The sequence below is a fragment of the Schistocerca serialis genome, chromosome 6 (genome assembly GCF_023864345.2).
Source record: "Schistocerca serialis cubense isolate TAMUIC-IGC-003099 chromosome 6, iqSchSeri2.2, whole genome shotgun sequence".
NCBI lineage: Eukaryota > Metazoa > Arthropoda > Insecta > Orthoptera > Acrididae > Schistocerca > Schistocerca serialis.
In genome coordinates this window covers 291,506,482-291,529,959 of record NC_064643.1, presented here as the reverse complement: position 1 = coordinate 291,529,959, position 23,478 = coordinate 291,506,482, and the positions used below count along the sequence as shown (strand labels likewise).

Genomic DNA, 23,478 nt, shown 5'->3' with positions numbered 1-23,478 from the left:
GTTTAGGTTATGCGGCATTCTTCAGAATTGTTAAAAATAAGAACTTTATTACATTTGTTACACATGTAACCAGTCTAAAATTGTTATTGCAGCTATTTCGCTGACTGACATATCAGCAATGACTCAGATCACAACACAGCAGACATTACAGTTATAACAATCTCTGTGCAAATGTTTTCTACACAATAGGTAAGCTTGCTTTTTATGTAATTAATTCACGCTCTTTCATGTTCAGAAATACACCGCTGCACTATATTTTCTTAAATCATTTTACTAAACTGATTATTACATGTAACTGACAAATGTATGAACCTTATCTTTGACTAGTGCCTGACATTTAATTATTCTCAGTAAAAACCTGATTATTAAAGATCTATCACCACCCCTTCCACCAGTGCCAAGATGTGTAGCCTACACTCATTATTTAAGCACCTTGTATATTGTTAATCAATTCAGTTAAATACTATGTGTTCTCTGTGTCATAGTGCTTCAAGGTAATTAGCTTTATTTGTTTACAATGTGTATTTAATAGTTCATGTTTCAGTGTTGAGATTTAAAAAGACTGTAATAAACAAAAGTAAAGTGGCCACTCACTATATACTGGAGATGCTGAATCGCAGATAGGCACAACGAGAAGACTCTTCCAAATAAAGCTTTCAGCTCATAAAGGCCTTCATCAAAAATGGATGACACACACACACACACACACACACACACACACACACACACACACACACACACACACACACACATGTGACTGCAGTCCAAGGCAACCGTAGCCATCAACTGTATAGGCCGAAAGCTTTATTTGGAACAGTCTTTTTGTTGTGCCAATCTATGACTCAGCATCTCTGCTATATGGTGAGTGGCAACTTTCCTTTCCATAATATTGTTACAGTCCATCCTGGATTTTCCACTGTTTGACTGTAGTAAAGAAAAATGATACATGCCTGTTAATGTAAGGCCAGAGATGGTATCAGTGTATTGTTTCTCTAAAAAGCTGGCAATGTGACTTGTTACTAACCATGGAGCAGCAAGTTGAGTATTTAACTTTTTCTGTGTTTTCTTTACAGTTTAAGTCTTAAATTATGTGCATGTTATTCTGTTTAAGAGGTGTAATCTCACGTTTATATAAGTGTAAAGTATAAATTCAGGCAGTCTGTAGTGCAGTTGTCATTTCTTTTGAATAGCCAACAACACAGCTCAGTAAGGTGGCAGTCTGCATTTGTGACATGTCAGGATTGTAGCAAGTTGCATATTTAGTTTCTCTGTGTACTGTTACAGTTTACTTCTTAAGTTAGTTGTGATGAGATGGATAGCATGTGTGCACGCTGTGTGTGGATGCAAGATGAGCTGGCTGCAATTCACAAACAGCTGAAGGTGCTTTTGGCTAAGGTCAGCATTTTCAGGCTGCTGTCTCGGAGTGTACTAGTGGTGGAGAGTTTGGCATATTGCATGGGACACCTCAGGTTTTGCTTGTTTAGTTCATGGTCCCTGCTGCCGGGGTACTTTCAAGTTTACTTGTCACGATGGATCTGACCTCACCACTGGCTGAGTGGCAGGTGGTAAAACATTTGGGTCACTCAAGGTGGTGGGTCAATGTGGAACCTGATCATCTAGTCTTGCCCATTCACCCTGTGAATGGATTGATGGCCAGCCACTCCTTCAGCAGGGTCCTAGTAGACATATGGGGGGGGGGGGGGGGGAGGGGGGGGGAAGCTCCAATGTAAGGGCTATTATGCAGCCCCTTAGGCAAATAGCATTCAGGACTAGAAAGAAAGTTGATGTGAGGCCAGTCTGTCTACTGGGAGGGCCCAATCTGAGATATGGAGGAGGCTTTTTCTGTGGCTATCCAGCATGCAGGGTGCAGTCATCTCCAAGTTGTGGCTCACATTGGCACCAAAGACACCTGTCACTTTGGATCTGAGGTCATTAACGTTTCATATGGGCAACTGGTGGAAGTGGTGAAAACTACTGGCCTTCCATGCAGGGTGCAAAGCTAAGCTCACAATTTGCAGCATTTTTGCCAAAGTTCATCAGTTCCTTTTGCTTCAAGTGGAGGTTCTCAACAAAAGCTTCATTAGCTCCGTGAGTGCTACTGAATACATTTTCTGAAAATTGTCTTGAGCAGTTAGATCAAGAGCCCACACACAGTGGAAATATTTTAGACCTTGCAGCTACACACAGGACAGACTTTATCAGTGGTGTCAATAAAGAGACATGTAATGAGAGAAAATATGGAGAAAGGAGGAGTTGCCATATATGTCAAAAGTTATCATTGTGCAAAAAGTATAGAAACAAAAGAGTTTTGTGTAGAGAAACATATAGAAGCATGTGCCTGTGAGCTTAAATTAAATAAAGGCACATTTATAATTGTAACTGTATATAGGTCCCCATCAGGAAATTTTCATCTATTTCTGAAAAATTTGGACTCCTTGTTGTGCTATCTGTCAGACAGGGGGAAGCAAATTATTATTTGTGGGGACTTCAATGTAGATTCTCTGAAAGAGGGTAATAGGAAAAATGATCTTGAAGTATTACTCGGTTCTTTCAATTTGACACCCGTTATTGATTTTCCTACTCGGGTGGTAAAGGATAGCAGCTCACTGATAGATAACTTCTTTATAGACCAAGATAAGTTTAACCAGATAAATGCTCAGCCTGTTGAGAATGGTCTTTCTGATCATGGTGCACAGCTAGTTACAATATATGACATAGCACCATTCAGCAATACTAAACAGTCCTCCAAAGTAGTACGTTCAGTCAACGATTTAACAATTGCAAATTTCAGGGAAAGCCTACAGCAGTTAGACTGGGATGAGGTGTACCGTGAACCTGATGCCAATTTAAAATATAATTTATTTCATGACATTTTTGTAAATGCATTTGAAAACTGCTTCCCCAAGAAAATAGTTAAATATACTCGTAAGAAACCTTGTAACAAACCATGGCTTACTAAGGGTATAAAAATATCCTGTAACCGAAAAAGGGAAATGTATCTGACAGCAAGAAAGAGTAGTGACCCAGAAACTATCAAAAGTTATAAAAACTACTGTGTTATATTAAGAAAAGTTATTAAAAAATCCAGGAGTATGTGTATCATGTCTGAAATCAGCAACTGATAATAAAATTAAAACAATTTCGAATATTATTAAAAGAGAAACAGGTCAACCAAGAGCAGAGGAAGACAGTATTACCATCAAATTGAATGAAAACTTTATGAACAAAAAGTCAGAAGTTGAAAATATTTTTAATAATCATTTTCTAAATCTTGTGGATATAGTAGGATCCAGGTGTTCATTAGAAGATGCTAGGCTGTTAATGGAAGAGGCCATACCTATGCAATTTGATACAATTGAAATCTCACCCACTTCTCCCTCTGAAATTAGGAAAATAATAAACTTGCTTAAAAGCAAAAACTCACATGGAATTGATGGCATTTCCAGCAAAATACTAAAAGCTTGTTCTCAACAGATAAGTAAGATTCTCAGCCACCTGTGTAATAGCTCTCTGGAACAGGGCATTTTCCCTGATAGACTGAAATATGCTATTGTTATACCTTTGCATAAAAAGGGGGATAGATCTGATGTCAACAATTACCGTCCAATCTCCCTTCTAACAGCTTTATCCAAAATTTTTGAGAAAGTAATGTATTCAAGAGTAGCTTCACATATCTGTAAAAATGAAGTACTAACAAAATGTCAGTTTGGTTTCCAGAAAGGTTTTTCAACAGAAAATGCCATATATGCTTTCACCAGTCAAATTTTGAATGATCTGAATAACCGAACACCACCCATTGGGATTTTTTTGTGATCTCTCAAAGGCTTTTGATTGTGTAAATCATGAAATTCTGCTAGACAAGCTCAAGTATTGTGGCATGAGTGGGGCAGTGCACAAATGGTTTAATTCGTACCTAACTGGAAGAGTGCAGAAAGTTGAAATAAGTAGTTCTCGTAACATGCAAAGATCAGCACATTCCTCAAACTGGGGAACTATCAAGAATGGGGTTCCACAAGGGTCAGTCTTGGGTCCTTTGTTGTTCTTATTATATATTAATGACTTGCCATTCTATATTCATGAAGAGGCAAAGTTAGTTCTCTTTGCTGATGATACAAGTATAGTAATCACACCTGAGAAACAAGAATTAACTGATGAAATTGTCAATACTGTCTTTCAGAAAATTACTAAGTGGTTCCTTGTAAATGGACTCTCACTGAATTTTGATAAGACACAGTACATACAGTTCCGTACAGGGAATGGTATGACGCCATTAATAAATATAGACCTTAATCAGAAGCATATAGCTAAGGTAGAATATTCCAAATTTTTAGATGTGTCCATTGATGAGAGATTAAATTGGAAGAAACACATTGATGATCTGCTGAAATGTTTGAGTTCAGCTACTTATGCAATAAGGGTCATTGCAAATTTTGGTGATAAACATCTTAGTAAATTAGCTTACTACGCCTATTTTCACTCATTGCTTTCATATGGCATCATATTTTGGGGGAATTCATCACTGAGGAATAAAGTATTTATTGCACAAAAGCGTGTAATCAGAATAATAGCTGGAGTCCACCCAAGATCATCCTGCAGACATTTATTTAAGGATCTAGGGATATTCACAGTAGCTTCTCAGTATATATACTCTCTTATGAAATTTGTTATTAACAACCAAACCCAATTCAAAAGTAATAGCAGTGTGCATAACTACAATACTAGGAGAAAGGATGATCTTCACTATTCAAGATTAAATCTAACTTTGGCACAGAAAGGGGTGAATTATACTGGCTCTAAAGTCTTTGGTCACTTACCAAATAGTATCAAAAGTCTGACAGATAACCAACAAGTATTTAAGAAGAAATTAAAAGAATTTCTGAATGACAACTCCTTCTATTCCATAGAGGAATTTTTAGATATAAATTAAGAAAAAAAAGAAAAAAAATATTTAAAAAATAAAAAAAAATAAAAATAAAAAATAAAGAAAAACAAAAAACACACAAAAAAAATAAAGTTGTTATATTAACTTAAGTATGTTGTTAAATTAACCTAATTATGTTATGTATTAGAAAATTCGACTCGTTCCACATCATTACGAAATATCGTATTCATGATCCATGGAACTAGTATTAATCTCATCTAATCTAATCTAACAGGGATTAGTGATCAGGATGTCATCATAGCAACAGTGGTTACTACAGTAGTTATTAAATCAATCAAGAAGGGCAGGAGAGTACTTCCGCTGCAAAGAACAGATAAACAGTTGTTGGCATTTCACTCAGACAGTGAACAGAAATGATTTAGTTCTAGTATGATGAATTTAGGGGAATTCTGGTCAAAGTTTAAACAGACTCAAATCACCCTCTGAAGAAGTATGAGCTGAGTAAGTGCTTTAAGGACACAAAAGACCCACCATGGTTTAATAACAAAATTTGGAAAATGCTGAGGAAGCAATGACTGTTGCACTCTTGGTTCAAAAGAGAACACAAATGATGAAAGGCAAAAGTAAGTGGACGTTTGTACATCTGTAAGAAGATTGATACATGAAGCACACATCTGACACTATCATACCTTAGCAAATAATCTTGCTGAGAAGCCATGATGGAAGATAGCTAAAGGAAAGCTGAAGTTCTAAATTTTGTGTTTCAGAATTCATTCATGCAGGAGGAACATATAGACAGTTCACATTTGACAATAGCACAGATTCCCATATGGAGTAATAGGCATCCCTGGTATATAGAAGCAACTGGAAGATTTGAAAACAAATAAGTCACCAGGTCTGATTGGAACTCCAATTTGGTTTTACAAAGAGTACTTTATGGCATCAGCCTCTTACTTAGCTTGCATTAATTATGAATGTCTAGCCCAGCATGAAATCTCAAGTGACTGGAAAAAAGTGCCCGTCATTCCTGTACATAAGAAAGGTAAGACAATGAACCTGCAAAATTATGGACCACTATACTTCACAATGGTTTGCTGCAGAATTCTTGAATATATCCCCTATTTGAATATAATAAATTTCCTTGAGACAGAAAACATTCTGTCCACAAATCAGCAAGGTTTTAGAAACCATCACATGTATGAAACTTAGCTTCTCCTTTTCTCATGACGTTCTACACATCATGGGCGTAGGGCATCAGGCAGATTCCATACTTCTAGATTTCCCAGGGAAGTGTGAATGGACTGCAGTTATTCTCCGTGTACATAAATGATCTGATAGACATGGTGAGCAGCAATCTGCAGCTGTTTGCTGATGAGGCTGTGGCATATGGAAAGGTCAATTATTTCTGATTGACATAATAAATGACAGCTTGTTCTAAATGTAGAAAAATGGAAGTTAATGCAGATGAGTAGAAAAAACAATCCCGTAATGTTCAAATACAGTATTAGTAGTGGGCTGCCTGACGGTCATGTTGATTAAATATCTAGAAATAACATTCCAATATTATATGAAATGGAATGAGACAGAAGGACAGCAGTAGGAGAGGCAAATAGTCAACTTTGATTTATTGGGAGAAATTTAGTAAAGTTCATCTGTGAAGGAGACCATGTAGAGAACATTCAAGTACTGCCCAAGGATTTGGGAATCCCACCAAGTTGCATTAAAGGAAGATATCAAAGCAATTCAGAGGTGGGCTGCTAGATTTGTTATTGGTTGGTTCGATCAACACAAATATTCCAGAGATGCTTTGGGAACTCAAATGGGAATACCAGGAGGGAAGGTTATGTTCTTGTTGAGGAACACTACCAAGAAAATTTAGAGAACTGGTATTTGAAGCTGATTGCAGAACTATTCTACTGCTGCCAGCATACATTTCACTTAGGGACCATGAAGATAAGATAATAGAAATTATGACTTACATTGAAGCATATAGACAGTTGTTTTTCTCTCACTATATTTGTTAGTGGAACGGAAAAGGAAATGATTAGTAGTGGTATAAGGTACCCTCCACCATGCACCATATGTTGGCTTACTGAGTGTGTTTGAAGATGTTGACGTATATGTAGATGTAGAATAAAAAATGAAATCAGTCATTTTTCGTAGGTATGCACTTCTAAGTCATGTCTCAAAAATATAAGACAAAAAGATTTTACAATAAGATATCTTGACAAAATAAGGCATCAGTAGTGCTGGAAATGTGAGGAAATAAGAAAGGTGAAAATCTGTGAATGTAAAAGACTATCATTTTTCAGTAAGGAGACTTCCACATCATGTTTCGAAATATGGACACATAAGCACAAGATATAGCATTAAACAGTGTGCTGAAATTAAAAGATGCTGCAAGTTGTTTTCCGTTATGAGACTAGGAAATAAATTGGATGTTCATGGCAAAAACTCTTGGCAGATACATTACCAGAAAAGAAAAGAGAGAGAGAGAGAGAGAGAGAGAGAGAGAGAGAGAGAGAGAGAGAGAGAGAGAGAGAGAGTGTGTGTGTGTGTGTGTGTGTGTGTGTGTGAGTTAAACCCCATGTCCTTACCTGTGAAACATCTGATACACTTACAAAGATATGAAGATATACCAGAAGAATATAGTCCAACACAAGAGTCCATTACTTGGAGAGTTCTATAACAATGAATACGGTAGAAATTTAGATGTGATGTTCAATACTGCTAAAGTGCAACCCAAGCATTAAGACTGAATCACTTGGCGCAGAACATTGATGAAACAACATTAATCACAAGGATAACAACAGAGTTGCCTTATGAATACAAACATTTTGGTAGTGCATGGGACTCTACTATTAAGGGGACGAAAACATTGGAAAACCTGAAACTAAGACTCAAATCTGAAGAAGATAAAATGAAGAAAAACAAAGAAGAGATAAACTGTCATCCAAAATTATAACAACAAAAAGAACTTTTGAAAGGTGGTGTTTGTTTTGCCACAAAACAATATAAACAGGTCATAGGAAAGTAGAAACAATGTAAAGAATACAGATCATAAACAACTGCAACATGCATAATGATAGACAAAAATGTTCTCCATTTTTTCCAACTTAGCGGATTTTCACACACATTCTAACAATTGGTTAATGTGCTCAGTATGGGGTGTAACTACCTCTGGCAGCAGTACAGGCCTGAATGATGTCATCAACCTCATGTTGAGGCAATAATGTCCATTCTTCCTGCAGAGCTGCTTGCAAATCTTGGAGAGTGGTTGGTGGATGCTCATGATGCAACCTGTCCCCACTAGTACATCAGAGACATTATGTGTGGGATTCAAAATGGGAGAGCGAGGAGGTCATGCAATGCATGCGATACCTTCTGTTTCCAAGAAAACATCAACCACCCATGCTGTATGAGGTCAAGGATTATCGTCCACCGATACGAAGTCTGGGCTCACATCACCTCACAACAACCATACATGAGGTCCCAAGATCTTGTCACGATACCTGACAGCAACTAAACTATGCTGATTCACCCATACGATTTCATGAAGAGGCATTTATGTTGTCAACATAATCCCTGCCCACAGCATTAGGGATCTTCCTTGATATCGCTCTCTTTCCACAACATTTGGGTCCCAAAATCATGTTCCACATTGCCTCTAGATGTGAATCTATTGAGAATCACTCTCCAGACCAAATTAGGACTCATCTGTGAAAATAAAATTGGCCCACTGTTTGACCATCCACGAGGCATGTTGATAACTCCACTCTAGATGTTCCCTTCTGTGAAGATGCATCTGAGGTACAATACACCAGGTCTTTGACAATAAAGGACACTTTGCAGAAGCCTTTTGTACACCGTTTAAGTTCTAAGGCAGTACCATCATGCTCCTACAGCCAAATAACAGTCCTCTTTTCTGCTTTCACATTGGGTTTGCTGTGTTCTGGTCTTTTGGGCACAGTTTTGGTCTCTATAAACTGTTACCACATTTGAGAAATAACAAAATAATTCACTTTAAGCCTCCAAGCCATATCAGGTTGCGACTGTCCTCCAAGCCATATCAGGTTGCGACTGTCATGCCTCCATTCTTCCTGTAGTCCTCCACTGCAGAGAGTCTCGTAGGCACCTTCTCTGTGCCATATTGCACCATCTGTGGCTCCATACACAGTGACTGTGGATGTGGGACTATCCGGCAAATGCTACCCCATTTGATAGGTGCCCTGACATCATTGTTAATGTGGTTGCCATTGACCAGAATAGCATCTTTCATGCAGAACATGATTGTAAAGATATCTATTGACAGTTTGTATGATTACATCATGAAATAAGACATAGGATTGGTTGTTTTTTGCTTCAATTTTGGACACCAGTGTATTATTGCTTTCAAAGCTACTGCCTACAGGAAGAAAGATCAGAATAAAAACAATGAGAAATTAGTGTTTAGTTCACTATGTAAGTGAGTGTAAAATGAAACTTAGTGACAACAGGAACAAAATACAGTGCTGTACCTGTGGTACATATTATCTGGGAGAGTGTTGGGCAATAAAGAGACTGCATCAAATTAGTTCTGCAAAAACACAAATCATCCTGCTTACTGTAAGAAGGAACATGAGAAAATGAAAACACCAGAAGCACTTGTGACAGAAAAGCACAAAAAGAAAATTAATAAAATAGATATCAAATTTGTTGTTGATAATGGTAGTAAAGAGCACATGTCTGTCACATGAAAGGAAAATTATGTCAAGAGCGAACAGCTGTGAAGGTACAAAAATTAAAGACTACAAATGTGAAGGTACAAAAATTAAAGACTACAAATGTGAAGGTACAAAAATTAAGACTACAAATGGAAACTTCATGTACTGTAATCTTGTTGGTGAAGCTGAATCAGAAGAGGTGTTGTTGATAAATGTATCACACGTCCCTGAATTGTCAAGAAATGTATTTTCAGTAAATACCACTACTGAAAAAGGGGGAGTGTCAATATTTGACATGAAAATGGTGAAGATTGTGAAAGATGGAAATATTATTCTGGAAGACAACAAATAAGAAAATGGAATTTATGTGGTTATCTCACAATCAAAAGCAAGATAATGAAGCTTTTGTCAGTTGCTGAGCTCCTGTGGGGAATTTATCTTTGGTATTTTCAGTTCACTGTGAACAATTGTCTAGTGCACATGTGTTCGAATTGTATCTTTGTGTTGTAATCAACTGTATTCTAGAAGCCTAAATCTGCATTCTGCATTTCACTGCAAGCTTTTACCCCAGGAAATCCCACAATGCTGACATCTCAATGAACAACAATAGCTAATGCAACTTAATCACTATATTTTGCCTGATTGTCTTCAGATGACAAAAGAGCTGTCTCATGATTGTGTTAGTAACAGGTATGAGAAAGTGACTTTCATGGTGCTTCATGCGATTTTCTTCACCACATGGACCAACCTATATGGACAAAATAGGATGAATGGAGACAGAACACCAAATAGGATACTACGATAGATACCATCCCAGTGGAAGAAAAGGGGTCACCCATGATGCCGCTGGCAAAATGATGTGGAGAAGGCAATGGAAGCAGGAATCTGAATGTTGAGGAAAGTCAACACAGAAGAGGATGGAAACTAGGGACAGGAAAGTGGTGGCATCCATAGATAACCCACAAAAAGAAGAAGAAGAAGGCTCAACCTACATTGTATATGAACTGTGCAAATGATATTCTTCTGTTTCATGCTAGGCACTCCAGCAATGACCCAGTTGTAGATGAACAATGTGCAATGACTTTTGATCTGCTTGGTAATTTTGGTGATGAGTTTACTCAACATTCCCTACAACAAGACAATGTTCCACAGACTATTTTACAGTTTACCATATGCAACACATCTGGTTAAAGGAATTTTGTGTATCACCTCCCTCAGGCCATGTGATCCAGCACATAAACATCAAAATTTTTATGGGGCATATGTACAAGAAAGTTTTCATCCCAAGCTACCACCATTCCAACGAGAACAGCCATCAACATGGTTCACAACTGTTGACTGTATTCTAGAGGGCCGCAGCATTTCTGACAACACTTCCTAGTTTGTCACCCTAACACAGGAGAGCATGCATACATAATCAGCTATTTCATCGCAGCCCCCCCCCCCTCCCCCCTCCCTGTAACAGCAAATTCATCGCCACCAGAGAGGCACTGCTTCACTGGCTCGCAAAAACACTGGAGCCACAGTTGCTGCATGGGTAGAGTGGGTAGAGTGCTGTAGACTCAACATGCTGGATCTCTTACAAAATCAACACCTTCTGATCAACATCAGTTCAGAAGACAGCACCATTCCCAGGAAGACTCTGCTTACATCTTCCTACACCAGTAGTCCAACTATTCACTATGAATGACTCTCCTGTCAAAGTTCATGGAACAGTCACATGCACCATAGGCTTTGGCCTCTGCAAAACATTTTCATTGCAGGTTTTGGCTGCAAATGTTTGTGAACCAATCCTAGGCATGGATTCCCTGCAACACTTCCATCTCTCTCTGGGATTATCATAAGTAACCCTCAACCAAACCAATAGTAGAAAATCTGTACACTGATGGTCCGCCATTATATGCACAACTGGTTTCACAGGTCAACAATCCAGAAGCACCTTCAATGTGCACTCCACACGACCACCATCTACAGCTACTCAATGACTGTCAAACGTTAGAATTGGAGATACAGAAGATTACAATGGCTTCTGCAGAAAGTGAGTTACGTGTCACATGTTCTTACCTGCAGCACCTCCAACAGGAGCAGCTCCATAGTCCTGACGCAACTAATACCAACAACCATCACAGCTTCAGCAGTCGACACACACATACAGCTATGACACATTACAATGTCTGAGCCACCAGAAACTCATGTCAGTATCATGAATTTTTCTTGCTATGTGCATGCATCGTCCATGAGTGGTACCCCCCCCCCCCCCCTCCCCGCCCCAGGACTCGCACTCCTCAACAGAGAGGTATTTACCATGAAACTGGGCATACAATTGATACTATACCAGGTCGTGTGTTTGACAGACATTTCACTCACAGCTACAAACTGCCCAGTGATGTCAAGCTGGCTGCTATTACATCAAGAGACTATCAGCTGATGGGTTCCTTACCATCACAGATCCAATGTGACAACAATCACCTCCTAGCGTGCATACAGAACCTGATGTTACCACACGCACCACCATGTCACCTCCGCAGTCACCCATCCAACTGCCACAAATCAACACAGACCAGTAATCCCACCACAGCTGCCCCATTGATCTCCACCCTACTTCAGCCAATATCACTGTATTGATAAAAGGCAAGGATTGCGATGCCATTTTCATTTTCCTCTCTATTGATGAGAAATGGTCCAGCTCTGCCCTGCATAACAGCCAGCCATGGCATGGTTCGTCACGCACATATGCACAAAGAAGACTGTATCAGTTGTGATGCCGGGTGACCTCCTGTCCCCCAGTGTTCCACACTCCAATGGTGAGGGGGGCTCTTTAGGGACCTCACCACTGATAGTGGTGAGTTTGCTTAGTGGTTGAGGTCCTCCATCAGATTGTCTTTGGTATTTTCAGTTCATTGTGAACAACTGTCTAATGCAGATATATTCAATTTGTATCTCTGTGTTGTAATAAATTGTATTACAACATCCTAAATCTGCATTCTGTGTTTCACTGCAAGGATTTTCTGCAGGAAATCCCACATGAACATCACTGACATCAAAAGTGACTGTAAAAACAAAGCACTAATGACATAAAAGATGAAAACCATTCAGCAGCACAAAAGACTAGGACATTCGAATTTCAATTATCTGAAGAAAATACCAGAACTGTGTGATTTTGTACACAAAATTGTGTCAAGAGGGTATGCCTTGTTATGAAACATGTATTATGGCAAAGCAATTCACAAGACCATTTGATACTGTGTGGCACAAGATCTCTTGAGATTATTCACACTGATTTTATTCTACAGAGCCACAGCACCTCTAACAACATTTACAAGTTCGTCACCCTATTGAGCAACACAGGATGACATACTCACATTATCAGTTACATCATAGTAGTGACCCTGTCTAATGGTAAATTTGCCACTACCACTGAGTTAGACCAATGCGTTTACAAATCAGATACTGAGAAGAAAATGTGTCTTACTTTACATGTTGATGATGGGATTTTATTTGTGAAGACATCTGCCAATTGAAAACTCCCCTGCAGTAACTAAAAAAATGCTGACATCTCTTGGACATGAAATCAAAAGAACAAAAGAAGGTCCAAGGGACCAGAGATAGGGGTCATGTGTGTGTGAGATGTGTTTGCTTGTGTAAATGAATGTGTGTGTGTTTCTTTTTTTGATGAAGGCTTTGGCTGAAAGCTAATGTGTATGTATCTTTTCATTGTGCCTGTCTGTAACTTAAGGAACCATAAAATGAAACAGATTTGGTTTTTGGATAATCATCTGACCACAGAAATCTGTCATTTGATGATTTGGGATATAATTTTTACAGAAATTTTCCATTTCCTGAATAATAAGTTGATTATCCATCATGTGAACGAATATGGTGATTGAGCATATGGAAGTATGGTAATAAACAGTCCTTTACACAAAAGAGAAGGATTAGTTTCTTTACAGAGGAGAGAAAACAAATCTTTAATAGCTTAAATTACAACTGAGCTAAGTTATGAGTAGGGCCTACTGCACAACATGTGAGATTTGGAAACCTAGCTGCAGTTAAGTTTCATCAAAGCCCATAAGATTAAAGAAACCTGGAATTGAAACTAGGTGACAAGTTTTTTCCTTTTAAATTACACCATCATGACCACAATGACTTCCTAGAGAAAATTATTGCATTTATAATATTAATAAAATGATGAAAATAACACAAAACTAACTTGTATGCCAGCTGTTCCATCAAGACCCATTTCTCCCTTCAGACCTGGTGGCCCTCTTAACCCAGGAAGACCATTGATACCTGGTGGTCCTGGCTCACCCTTTAGTCCTGGAGTTCCAGGAGCACCAGCCAATCCTGGTGGTCCACGGTCGCCCGGCCTTCCAGGTAGACCTACGAACATAAAGAATATCTGAATGTACTAAAAAAACCTTAGTATAAAAATGTGCGACTTAAGTTTCAGTGTAACTAACAATAGAAACTTGTGTGCAACATGAGTAAAACAACAAAAAAGTCGATGACTGAAGGAATACGTGGTCAACATTATAAAACAATGAAACTTTGTGGTAGATTAACACTGTGTGCCAGACTGAGACTAAAATTCAGGACCTTTGCGTTTCACGGGTAAGTCCTTTACCAACTGAGCTTCCCTGCATGACTCACAACCTGTCTCCACAGCTTTAGGAACCATGTCTTTCCTATATCCTTTCTCCCAAAAGTGCTAGTCCTCCAAGTTTTGCAGAACTTCTGTGAAGTTTGGAAGGTAGGACATGAGGTGCTGGTGGGAGTAAATCTGTGAGGTTGGGTCATGAGTCTTGCATGGGTAGTTCAGTTCGTAGAGAATTTGCCCAAGTTTGAGTCTCAGTCCAGTACACAGTTTTAATCTGCCAAGAAGTTTAATAGCAGTCTGCAGCAGAGTGAAAATTACATTCTATAAAACACTATTCAAATTTTAACTATAAGGATGCATAATGCATGGAATGCATCTGTATAAGAATTAATAGTTCTTTACATTTTGCAGCTATAAAAGTGTATTAAATGAAGGAATAATTTAAATAATTTTAGAATATACTGACACAATAACCAAATTTACCAGAATGTGGTAACAGAGAAAGACAGTAACACAATTCTGAAAAAAATGATATGTTGTTGGCTGGAATTTCGATGATGGCACTGAGAGAGCAAACCAGGAAGGGTGACATGAAAGACAGTGATATCTCAATGCAAGATGATGGAAGGATGAATGCAAAGGTGGAAGATGACAGAGTAGGTAGCACATAAAAGCCGAAAGTGGCAGGCAATGATAAATCTTGCACAATTTTCTGAGCTTTAAGTATGACTCTGTGGTATTTTTCATTCACCTTCTGATGAGTTGCTGCCTTCATTACCTATACAGAGTGTTTCAAAAAGTACTTCACAACTTAAAATATTCATACAAAGTTATTGAAAGAAGATACAGAGCTGGGTTTAGTGTTATTTTGTATGGAAACACATCAAGTTTTTTTACTTTAAACTAAAGATGTTGTATGTGGCTTCCATTAGTTATTCTGCAGACATCCCACAGGAAGCCAATTTTTTCCCAAACTTACTGTAGCATTGCAGGTGTAACTTGCCCAGTGGTGGTGTAAATTCTTCCTCTAATTTCAGACAGAGAAGCTGGCACAGGAAGTACAAATGCAATATCCTTGACGAATCCCCATTAAAAAAAATCGAGTGGTGTCCGGTCTGGGGAACTCATGGGCCATGCAATTGGCACATCATGGCCAATCCATTGACCTGGAATGCGGTCACTGAGAAAATCCCGGTTGTCAGCCAGGTAGAGGGGTGGTGCACCATGTTGCATGAAGTAAATATTTCATTCTTGGTCATCTGGATCGATCTGTGGTATCAAAAATTGTTGTAACATATCCAGGTACACTATCCCGTTGACGGGTCTCTCATGGAAATAAAGAGGGGCCTTACACTTTGTTCCTCCTCTAAGCATAAACAACATTCAATTTAGGGCTATCAAAAACATGTTGCAATGTTTCATGTGGATTTTACTGTCCCAAATCCTACAGTTATGTGCGTTAACCTTGCCAATTAAGAGAAAAGTTGACTTATCAGAAAAGATGATTTGTTGCAAGAAATGTTCATCCTTATGTAATCAACTTAACATATGCATGCAAGAGTTCTTGTGAGCATTTTTATCAGTGTCTTTTATTGCTTGTATGCAAACAGTTTCACAACACACACCAATAAGTCATACAAGAGATTTGCAGTTCATATGATGCACGCTGGGTTGATTTCCTAGGGCTGTTGACAAAACATTGTCGCACATGCTCAACAATGTCATCAAATGTGCTTGGACGACCTGATGATTTCCCATGTCTTACCGAACACCCTGTTTCTACAAAACATTTACGCCACTCATAAATTGTAGGCCTGCTAGGAGGATTTTCAGCATACTTGGTACAGAAAATATGCTGAACTGTTTTCGCTGGCTTCAATTCTTCAAACCAAAAACACAGCTAGCATGCTTGGGTCCAGTGCAGGCAGCCATCTCTAGCGCAACTGCCATCAGCGCTCCTTACAGTGCGATTTGGCACCAGTGAACTACGCAAGACAAAACTTGATGTATTTCCATACAAATTGACACTACAATCACCTCTGTAGATACTATTAATTAATTTAAACTAATTTTCAAAGTTGTAAAGTCCTTTTTGAAACAACCTGTATTGCTTCTTTAAGGATAAATAGCAAACATCACTGACTTTATTCCATCATCTACAAATTTGTCTATGTCTGTGTGTAACAGATCTGCAGTTAAAAAGATTTCTGTGACTCTTTTTCAGTTTACAATCCTCCAGCTGACAGTTTGTAATAATAATAATAATAATACAGGGTGTTTCAAAAATGACCGGTATATTTGAAACAGCAATAAAAACTAAACGAGCAGCGATAGAAATACACCGTTTGTTGCAATATGCTTGGGACAACAGTACATTTTCAGGCGGACAAACTTTCGAAATTACAGTAGTTACAATTTTCAACAACAGATGGCGCTGCAAGTGATGTAAAAGATATAGAAGACAACGCAGTCTGTGGGTGCGCCATTCTGTACATCGTCTTTCTGCTGTAAGCATGTGCTGTTCACAACGTGCAAGTGTGCTGTAGGCAACATGGTTTATTCCTTAGAACAGAGGATTTTTCTGGTGTTGGAATTCCACCGCCTAGAACACAGTGTTGTTGCAACAAGACGAAGTTTTCAACGGAGGTTTAATGTAACCAAAGGACCGAAAAGCGATACAATAAAGGATCTGTTTGAAAAATTTCAACGGACTGGGAACGTGATGGATGAACGTGCTGGAAAGGTAGGGCGACCACGTACGGCAACCACAGAGGGCAACGCGCAGCTAGTGCAGCAGGTGATCCAACAGCGGCCTCGGGTTTCCGTTCGCCGTGTTGCAGCTGCGGTCCAAATGACGCCAACGTCCATGTATCGTCTCATGCGCCAGAGTTTACACCTCTATCCATACAAAATTCAAACGCGGCAACCCCTCAGCGCCGCTACCATTGCTGCACGAGAGACATTCGCTAACGATATAGTGCACAGGATTGATGACGGCGATATGCATGTGGGCAGCATTTGGTTTACTGACGAAGCTTATTTTTACCTGGACGGCTTCCTCAATAAACAGAACTGGTGCATATGGAGAACCGAAAAGCCCCATGTTGCAGTCCCATCATCCCTGCATCCTCAAAAAGTACTGGTCTGGGCCGCCATTTCTTCCAAAGGAATCATTGGCCCATTTTTCAGATCCGAAACGATTACTGCATCACGCTATCTGGACATTCTTTGTGAATTTGTGGTGGTACAAACTGCCTTAGACGACACTGCAAACACCTCGTGGTTTATGCAAGATGGTGCCCGGCCACATCGCATGGCCGACGTCTTTAATTTCCTGAATGAATATTTCGATGATCGTGTGATTCCTTTGGGCTATCCGAAACATACAGGAGGCGACGTGGATTGGCCTCCCTATTCGCCAGACATGAACCCCTGTGACTTCTTTCTGTGGGGACACTTGAAAGACCAGGTGTACCGCCAGAATCCAGAAACAATTGAACAGCTGAAGCAGTACATCTCATCTGCATGTGAAGCCATTCCACCAGACACGTTGTCAAAGGTTTCGGGTAATTTCATTCAGAGACTACGCCATATTATTGCTATGCATGGTGGATATGTGGAAAATATCGTACAATAGAGTTTCCCAGACCACAGCGCCATCTGTTGTTGAAAATTGTAACTACTGTAATTTCGAAAGTTTGTCTGCCTGAAAATGTACTGTTGTCCCAAGCATATTGCAACAAACGGTGTATTTCTATCGCTGCTCATTTAGTTTTTATTGCCGTTTCAAATATACCAGTTGTGGTGTCACCCCCAGACACCGCACTTGCTAGGTGGTAGCTTTAAATCGGCCGCGGTCCATTAGTACATGTTGGACCCGCGTGTCGCCACTGTCAGGGATCGCAGACCGAGCGCCACCACAAGGCAGGTCTCGAAAGATGGACTAGACTCGCCCCAGTTGTACGGACGATGTAGCTAGCGACTACACTGACGAAGCCTCGCTCCTTTGCTGAGCAGATAGTTAGAATAGCCTTCAGCTAAGTCAAGGGCTACGACCTAGCAAGGCGCCATTAGTAATTTATTGCCTGTATCTAAAGAGTCTCACTTGTATTGCCACAATCTCCAGATGTACAGGATGGATTAAAGTTAAGTATTCCAAAAGCTACGTACTTTTCTTTATAACATTCATTATGTATCCTGTTTCAGACCTCACGCCCTCCGGCTTTAGCGTAGCGCGTGCCTTTCGGCTTCCTCTCATTGTGTCTAGGCTGTCTTGTCTAGACACAACACCGGTCATTTTTGAAACACCATGTATGTATTACACAGAAAGGCAGATTGGTTACCCAGCTTTAGCAGGAACCAAGCTGGTCACATGACTAGGCACAGTCATGTTTCAGTTAAAAGTAGCATGCATCATTACCTCACAGTGCGATCGCAGAAAGAGAGAGTGGAAAATAACTTAATGAGAGCCAGTGACAACTTGCTATTAACATAATTAATTTTACTATCAGTGAGAACAAGAAAGTTGTGATATTGCTGACAGAGAAGGCAGCGGAAAGTGCACGCAAACATTGACAAGCATAAGTCAAGTAAGACATTGGTGTGCAAATTATGGGAGGAAGGATATGATGTTGAGTGGAGCAGGGTACAAGTGTCTACCCCAAAGCCAAATAAGTATGAGTAAAATGAACACAGTAAACAGTTAATTCATGATATAGATAAAGATGTTATTAGACAGCAATTTCTGCAGGACCGTAAATAACACACTGAAATACCATCTTTGCACAGGACTGGACTTCCAATCTAGCAAAATAACTCTGAGAAAACTATTCGTTATCTGGTATTTGGCTTTAAAAGGTGACAGAATGAGAGTCATTATGCATAGATGAGAGAATGTACTTGCATAAAGAGCATACTACAGTACACTTTTTACCAAATAAATAAATAAATCTATAGATATTATTAAGACCCCAACCACATTTTTCTGTCTGTATGTGAAGGCTAATTTCAGAACTACTGTTTGGATTTTGACACGGTTTTCGTTAATTGATGGACTGATTAACAAGGAATAGTTACTTAGTGCAACAGATACTTAGTGCTTCCTCTGCAAAGCTGGGACAGGACACTAGTCAGAATTAAAGTACTAGCGGTTTACATGGATAAAGTGTGAATAAATGTTGCAAAGTGACAGTGTGCAAAAGAGTATTGTCAAACAACATTTTCTGTTGCGAATGCAGAATTTCATTTTGTGTTCACTCCTCCCCTATGATTACAACACAAACTTGAGACTATCATGTAGAAATGGACAGAAAAAAAATTAAAAATACATAGGCAAGATAAGCCTTGAGTTGTTAATAAGGAGCATCAAACTTCTCCTCTTTATTCCAGTGACAAAATGTTGCCACTATATGATCTACACCTGAATTCTATACAACTGGTCTAGAATCTTGCAAAGAATAAAATCTTTAGTCGTAATATGTGAAGCATCTCGCTCTATAACCTGAAACAATAACAGCTGATGCTTTTACTGCTAGTACATAAATGTCGTGTCACTTAGCGTGGTGCAAGCCTTTCATTGCAGCATCACTTTGGCAACTTACCTGTCAGTTTCACTGTTTTTATATCCAAGCAGCTATGTAAATGGACTTACAAGCCTGAGTGGATCACATTTTGGCCCTTCCAAGAAGACAAAATTAAATTGGTGACGGAATCAAACCCGGCACCTTGGTGTTACTAAACAAAAACGCAAACCAATAGACTATGTGCTCACTTTGTGTTTTCTGTTGTGACATTAAACCACTAGACCATGTGGTTACTTTGTGTTTGATGTTGTGATGTTATCCCTTAAGGTTGTGACACTAGAAGTCTATAAAGGTTGTATATCAAGCCAAAATAGTGTGTGATGAGTACCGGCGGAAAGATATTTTGAAGCATGATTAAACTGAAAATGAAAATCAGTCAGCATAGATTCGAACAAAGAGTTGGCATTATCATTCTCAACTGAAACAGCACATGATAAAACAACAAAGCTGAAATACAGCAACACCACCAGAAAAGGTACTTTTATGGATACTGCCCATGAGGAGTTGTGGTCAGCCAAGGTGAGATATATGAGGGGGTATGCAAAACAAAACCGAAATAACATTGCCATGGGTGGAGCTTGTGTAGTACACATTTCTGCTGATAGGCATGTATAGCATAATACATTTCCAGTTCAGTGCCACCTTTTTTGTCAACTTGGCTTGGTCTGTTCATCTGCAGTGACTGTTTTTGCTAGCGCTGCTGTGTTCTTGTTTTGCTTTTTTATGGTGGCAAGTTTAAGTGAACAATGTGCAGTTGTGAAATTTTGTTTTATGCTTGGTAAAGATACTACTGAAACTGTTTTAATGTTAAAAACAGCTTATCACTATGCGAAAAACTCAAGTGTATGAATGGTCTGCCTGACATGTCAACTGATGACAAACCTCATTCTGGACGTCCATCAACTGCCCAAATTGACAAAAATATTGAAAAAATTCGAGAGCTTGTGCTCACAGACCACTGAGTGACAACTGATCAACTGCTAGGGATTAATGGGTTATCTTGGAGCTTGGTGCAGCAAATTTTAACAGAAGATTTGCGAATGAAAAGGTTGCTGCCAAGTTTCTTCCTCAGGTTCTGACTGACAATCAAAAGGAACGTCGAGTTAAAACATGTCAATCCTTGAAACAACTGCTTGAAACTGATCCAGATTTTTTGTCAAAGGTCATTACTAGTGATGAGTCATGATCCTATAGTTACGACCCAGAAATAAGGCAACAGTCACCAGGTCCAAAAAAATGTCATCAAGTCAAATGAAACATCAAAATAATGCTGATTTGCTTTCTTGATGCCATGGACATAGATCATTCATAGTTCGTTCCCTCAGGTCAGACCATCAATCAAACCTTTTATTTGAATGTTTTAAGAAGATTGCACAACAGTGTTAGTAAAAAAAGATCCGTTTTGTGGCAGACAGGAGATTGGTTATTCCACCACAACACATCTGGACACACAGCCATCTCTGTTAGACAGTTTTTTGCTGAAAATGGCATGGTTCCACTGCCCCATGCACCTTACGTGCCGGACCTGGCTCTGTGTGACTTTTTCTTATTTCCATGCATGAAAAGGGCCATGAAAATGGTTCAAATGGCTCTGAGCACTATGGGACTCAACTACTGAGGTCATCAGTCCCCTAGAACTTAGAACTACTTAAACCTAACTAACCTAAGGACATCACACACATCCATGCCCGAGGCAGGATTTGAACCTGTGACCGTAGCGGTCGCGTGGTTCCAGACTGTAGCGACCAGAACCGCTCGGCCACCAGTGGCCAGCGGGCCATGAAAGGACACTGATTTGACATTGAAGAAATCAAGGGGGTCGGGAGGGGGGGGGGGGGGGTGGATGGGTGGAGGGGGGGGGGGAGCCATTAGCCATGACTACAAAAAATGTTTTGAACAGTGGATACACCAGTGGAACAAATGTGTTAGTTGTAATGGAGAGTATTTTGAAAGGGATAAGCTTGTTTTGTAAACAATTTGAAAATATATAGTTTTTAAAAAATAATCAAGGTTTTTCTTGGATACCCCGTTGTGCTGTGTGCCCACATGTTGCCAAGGTTGTTTCAACTATGCTGCAGAAGTTTCATTGGGAAGCCCTTACACATCCCCCATACAGTCCTTATCTATCTCCGGGGAATTTCCATATTTTTGGAGCTTTGCAGAAAGCTATTTGTGGCCTTCAATTTTCTTTGGACGAAAAAGTGCATGCCTGTACAATCATGGTTCCAACGGTAATTGCAAACATTTTGCCATGAAGGCATTGACCATCTTGTCTCACAGTGGGATGAATGTATCAACATTTAAGGTGTTTACTTCTGAAATAATAAACAGTTTACTTACTTTTTTCCATCTGTCTCATTTTCATTTGATTACCCCTTATGTTCAGACAACCAGTCTTGACAATACTGAGAATAAGATTACGTGAAGTAAAACTGCAAGGAGAGTATGATAACTGATTCTCACAGAGTTGTATACTGATTTACGTTGTGTTGTATATTGTTTACTTTACATTTGACAAAATAAAAACTTATGATATGCTGCATGCCCCAAACTACAGTCAAATACCCACTGCAGTATTTCTACAGTTAGTTTGAAATGTCAATATATAATGTAAAATGGAACTGAAAGCAAAAAATGTAAATGCTACATGAGAGCAGCACAACCATGCCAGTTTTCATGAGATCTCCCATTATTCCTGATATATATCTGCTAAACAAGTTACATGTTGAAGAGAAAATTAAGGTCCAGAATCTTCTTCTTCAGTCGTGTACTGCTCTGCAGAGATTACAAACCAGTAAATTATTGTTTCTTCACTAAAATCTATAATGATTTTTTTCTGTATGTTTGTGATGATAATTTCACATAATAACAACAAAAGATCTCACCAAAATTATGTTCTACTCCTTTTGTAGCTAACAGGATGTTCAATTCTGTCTATGGGCTCTCACTTACCAGGAGGACCTCTCTCTCCCTTTGGTCCAAATGGTGGTGCAGGTCCAGGAAGGCCCTTGTCTCCTTTCTGCCCATCAAACCCAGGGGTACCAGGAGCTCCTGCAGCTCCAGGATAACCCTTCTCTCCTGGGGGTCCTACTGGACCAGGGGTACCAGGAAGGCCATCAAAACCTCGATCACCCTTTTCACCAGGTTGCCCAGGTATGCCAGCAACTCCTGCCAACAACAAAGACATTTACATAAGTACATTTTTCCATTGCAATAAACTAAACTGCTACTACTATTGTGCAGAGAGGAAGAGATCAAAGAAAGTGAAGAAAGGTGATTTATAAGCCCGCAAAAGAAAAGAAGAAGTTATTCTAACAATAGATCAAAGTAGAAACAAGATACAAGGCCCTACTTCTAGCAAGAGGAATATGACAGTAGGGCACAGCTGATTATTACTAATCATGTTGTACAACAAAATCATAGGGGCAGAGCCAATTGCTTCTTTATTTTTAGAGTAAAGCAAAACAAACGATGCCTTACAAGTGATGGTGCTTCTCTATGAAACAAAGTTCAAATAACTTTCAAGAATGTCAAGTATATAATGAATAAAGCAGAGCATTGGGCATATACTTAAGTGAAACTAAAACATAGTTCATCATAGTGAATTGGATTTCAAGGAAGATGAAGCATGCTGATAATAACGGCTAAATAACTACAAACACACTTCTTGTATAGAAAGACACTTAAAGGTGGTGGGATGGGCATTTATAGCAG

General features: G+C 39.2%; 1 protein-coding gene across 1 annotated transcript in view; it reads right to left on the bottom strand.

Moving 5' to 3' along the window:
- The window catches only part of LOC126484414 (collagen alpha-2(IV) chain), a 277,927-nt gene that overhangs the window by 10,878 nt on the left and 243,571 nt on the right, over window positions 1-23,478 (bottom strand). Inside the window, exons 26-27 of the mRNA XM_050107923.1 lie at window positions 22,717-22,932; window positions 13,796-13,965 (exon numbers count right to left, since the gene is read on the bottom strand). Coding sequence (XP_049963880.1) covers window positions 13,796-13,965; window positions 22,717-22,932 — 386 coding nt within the window. The remainder of the gene's footprint in view (window positions 1-13,795; window positions 13,966-22,716; window positions 22,933-23,478) is intronic.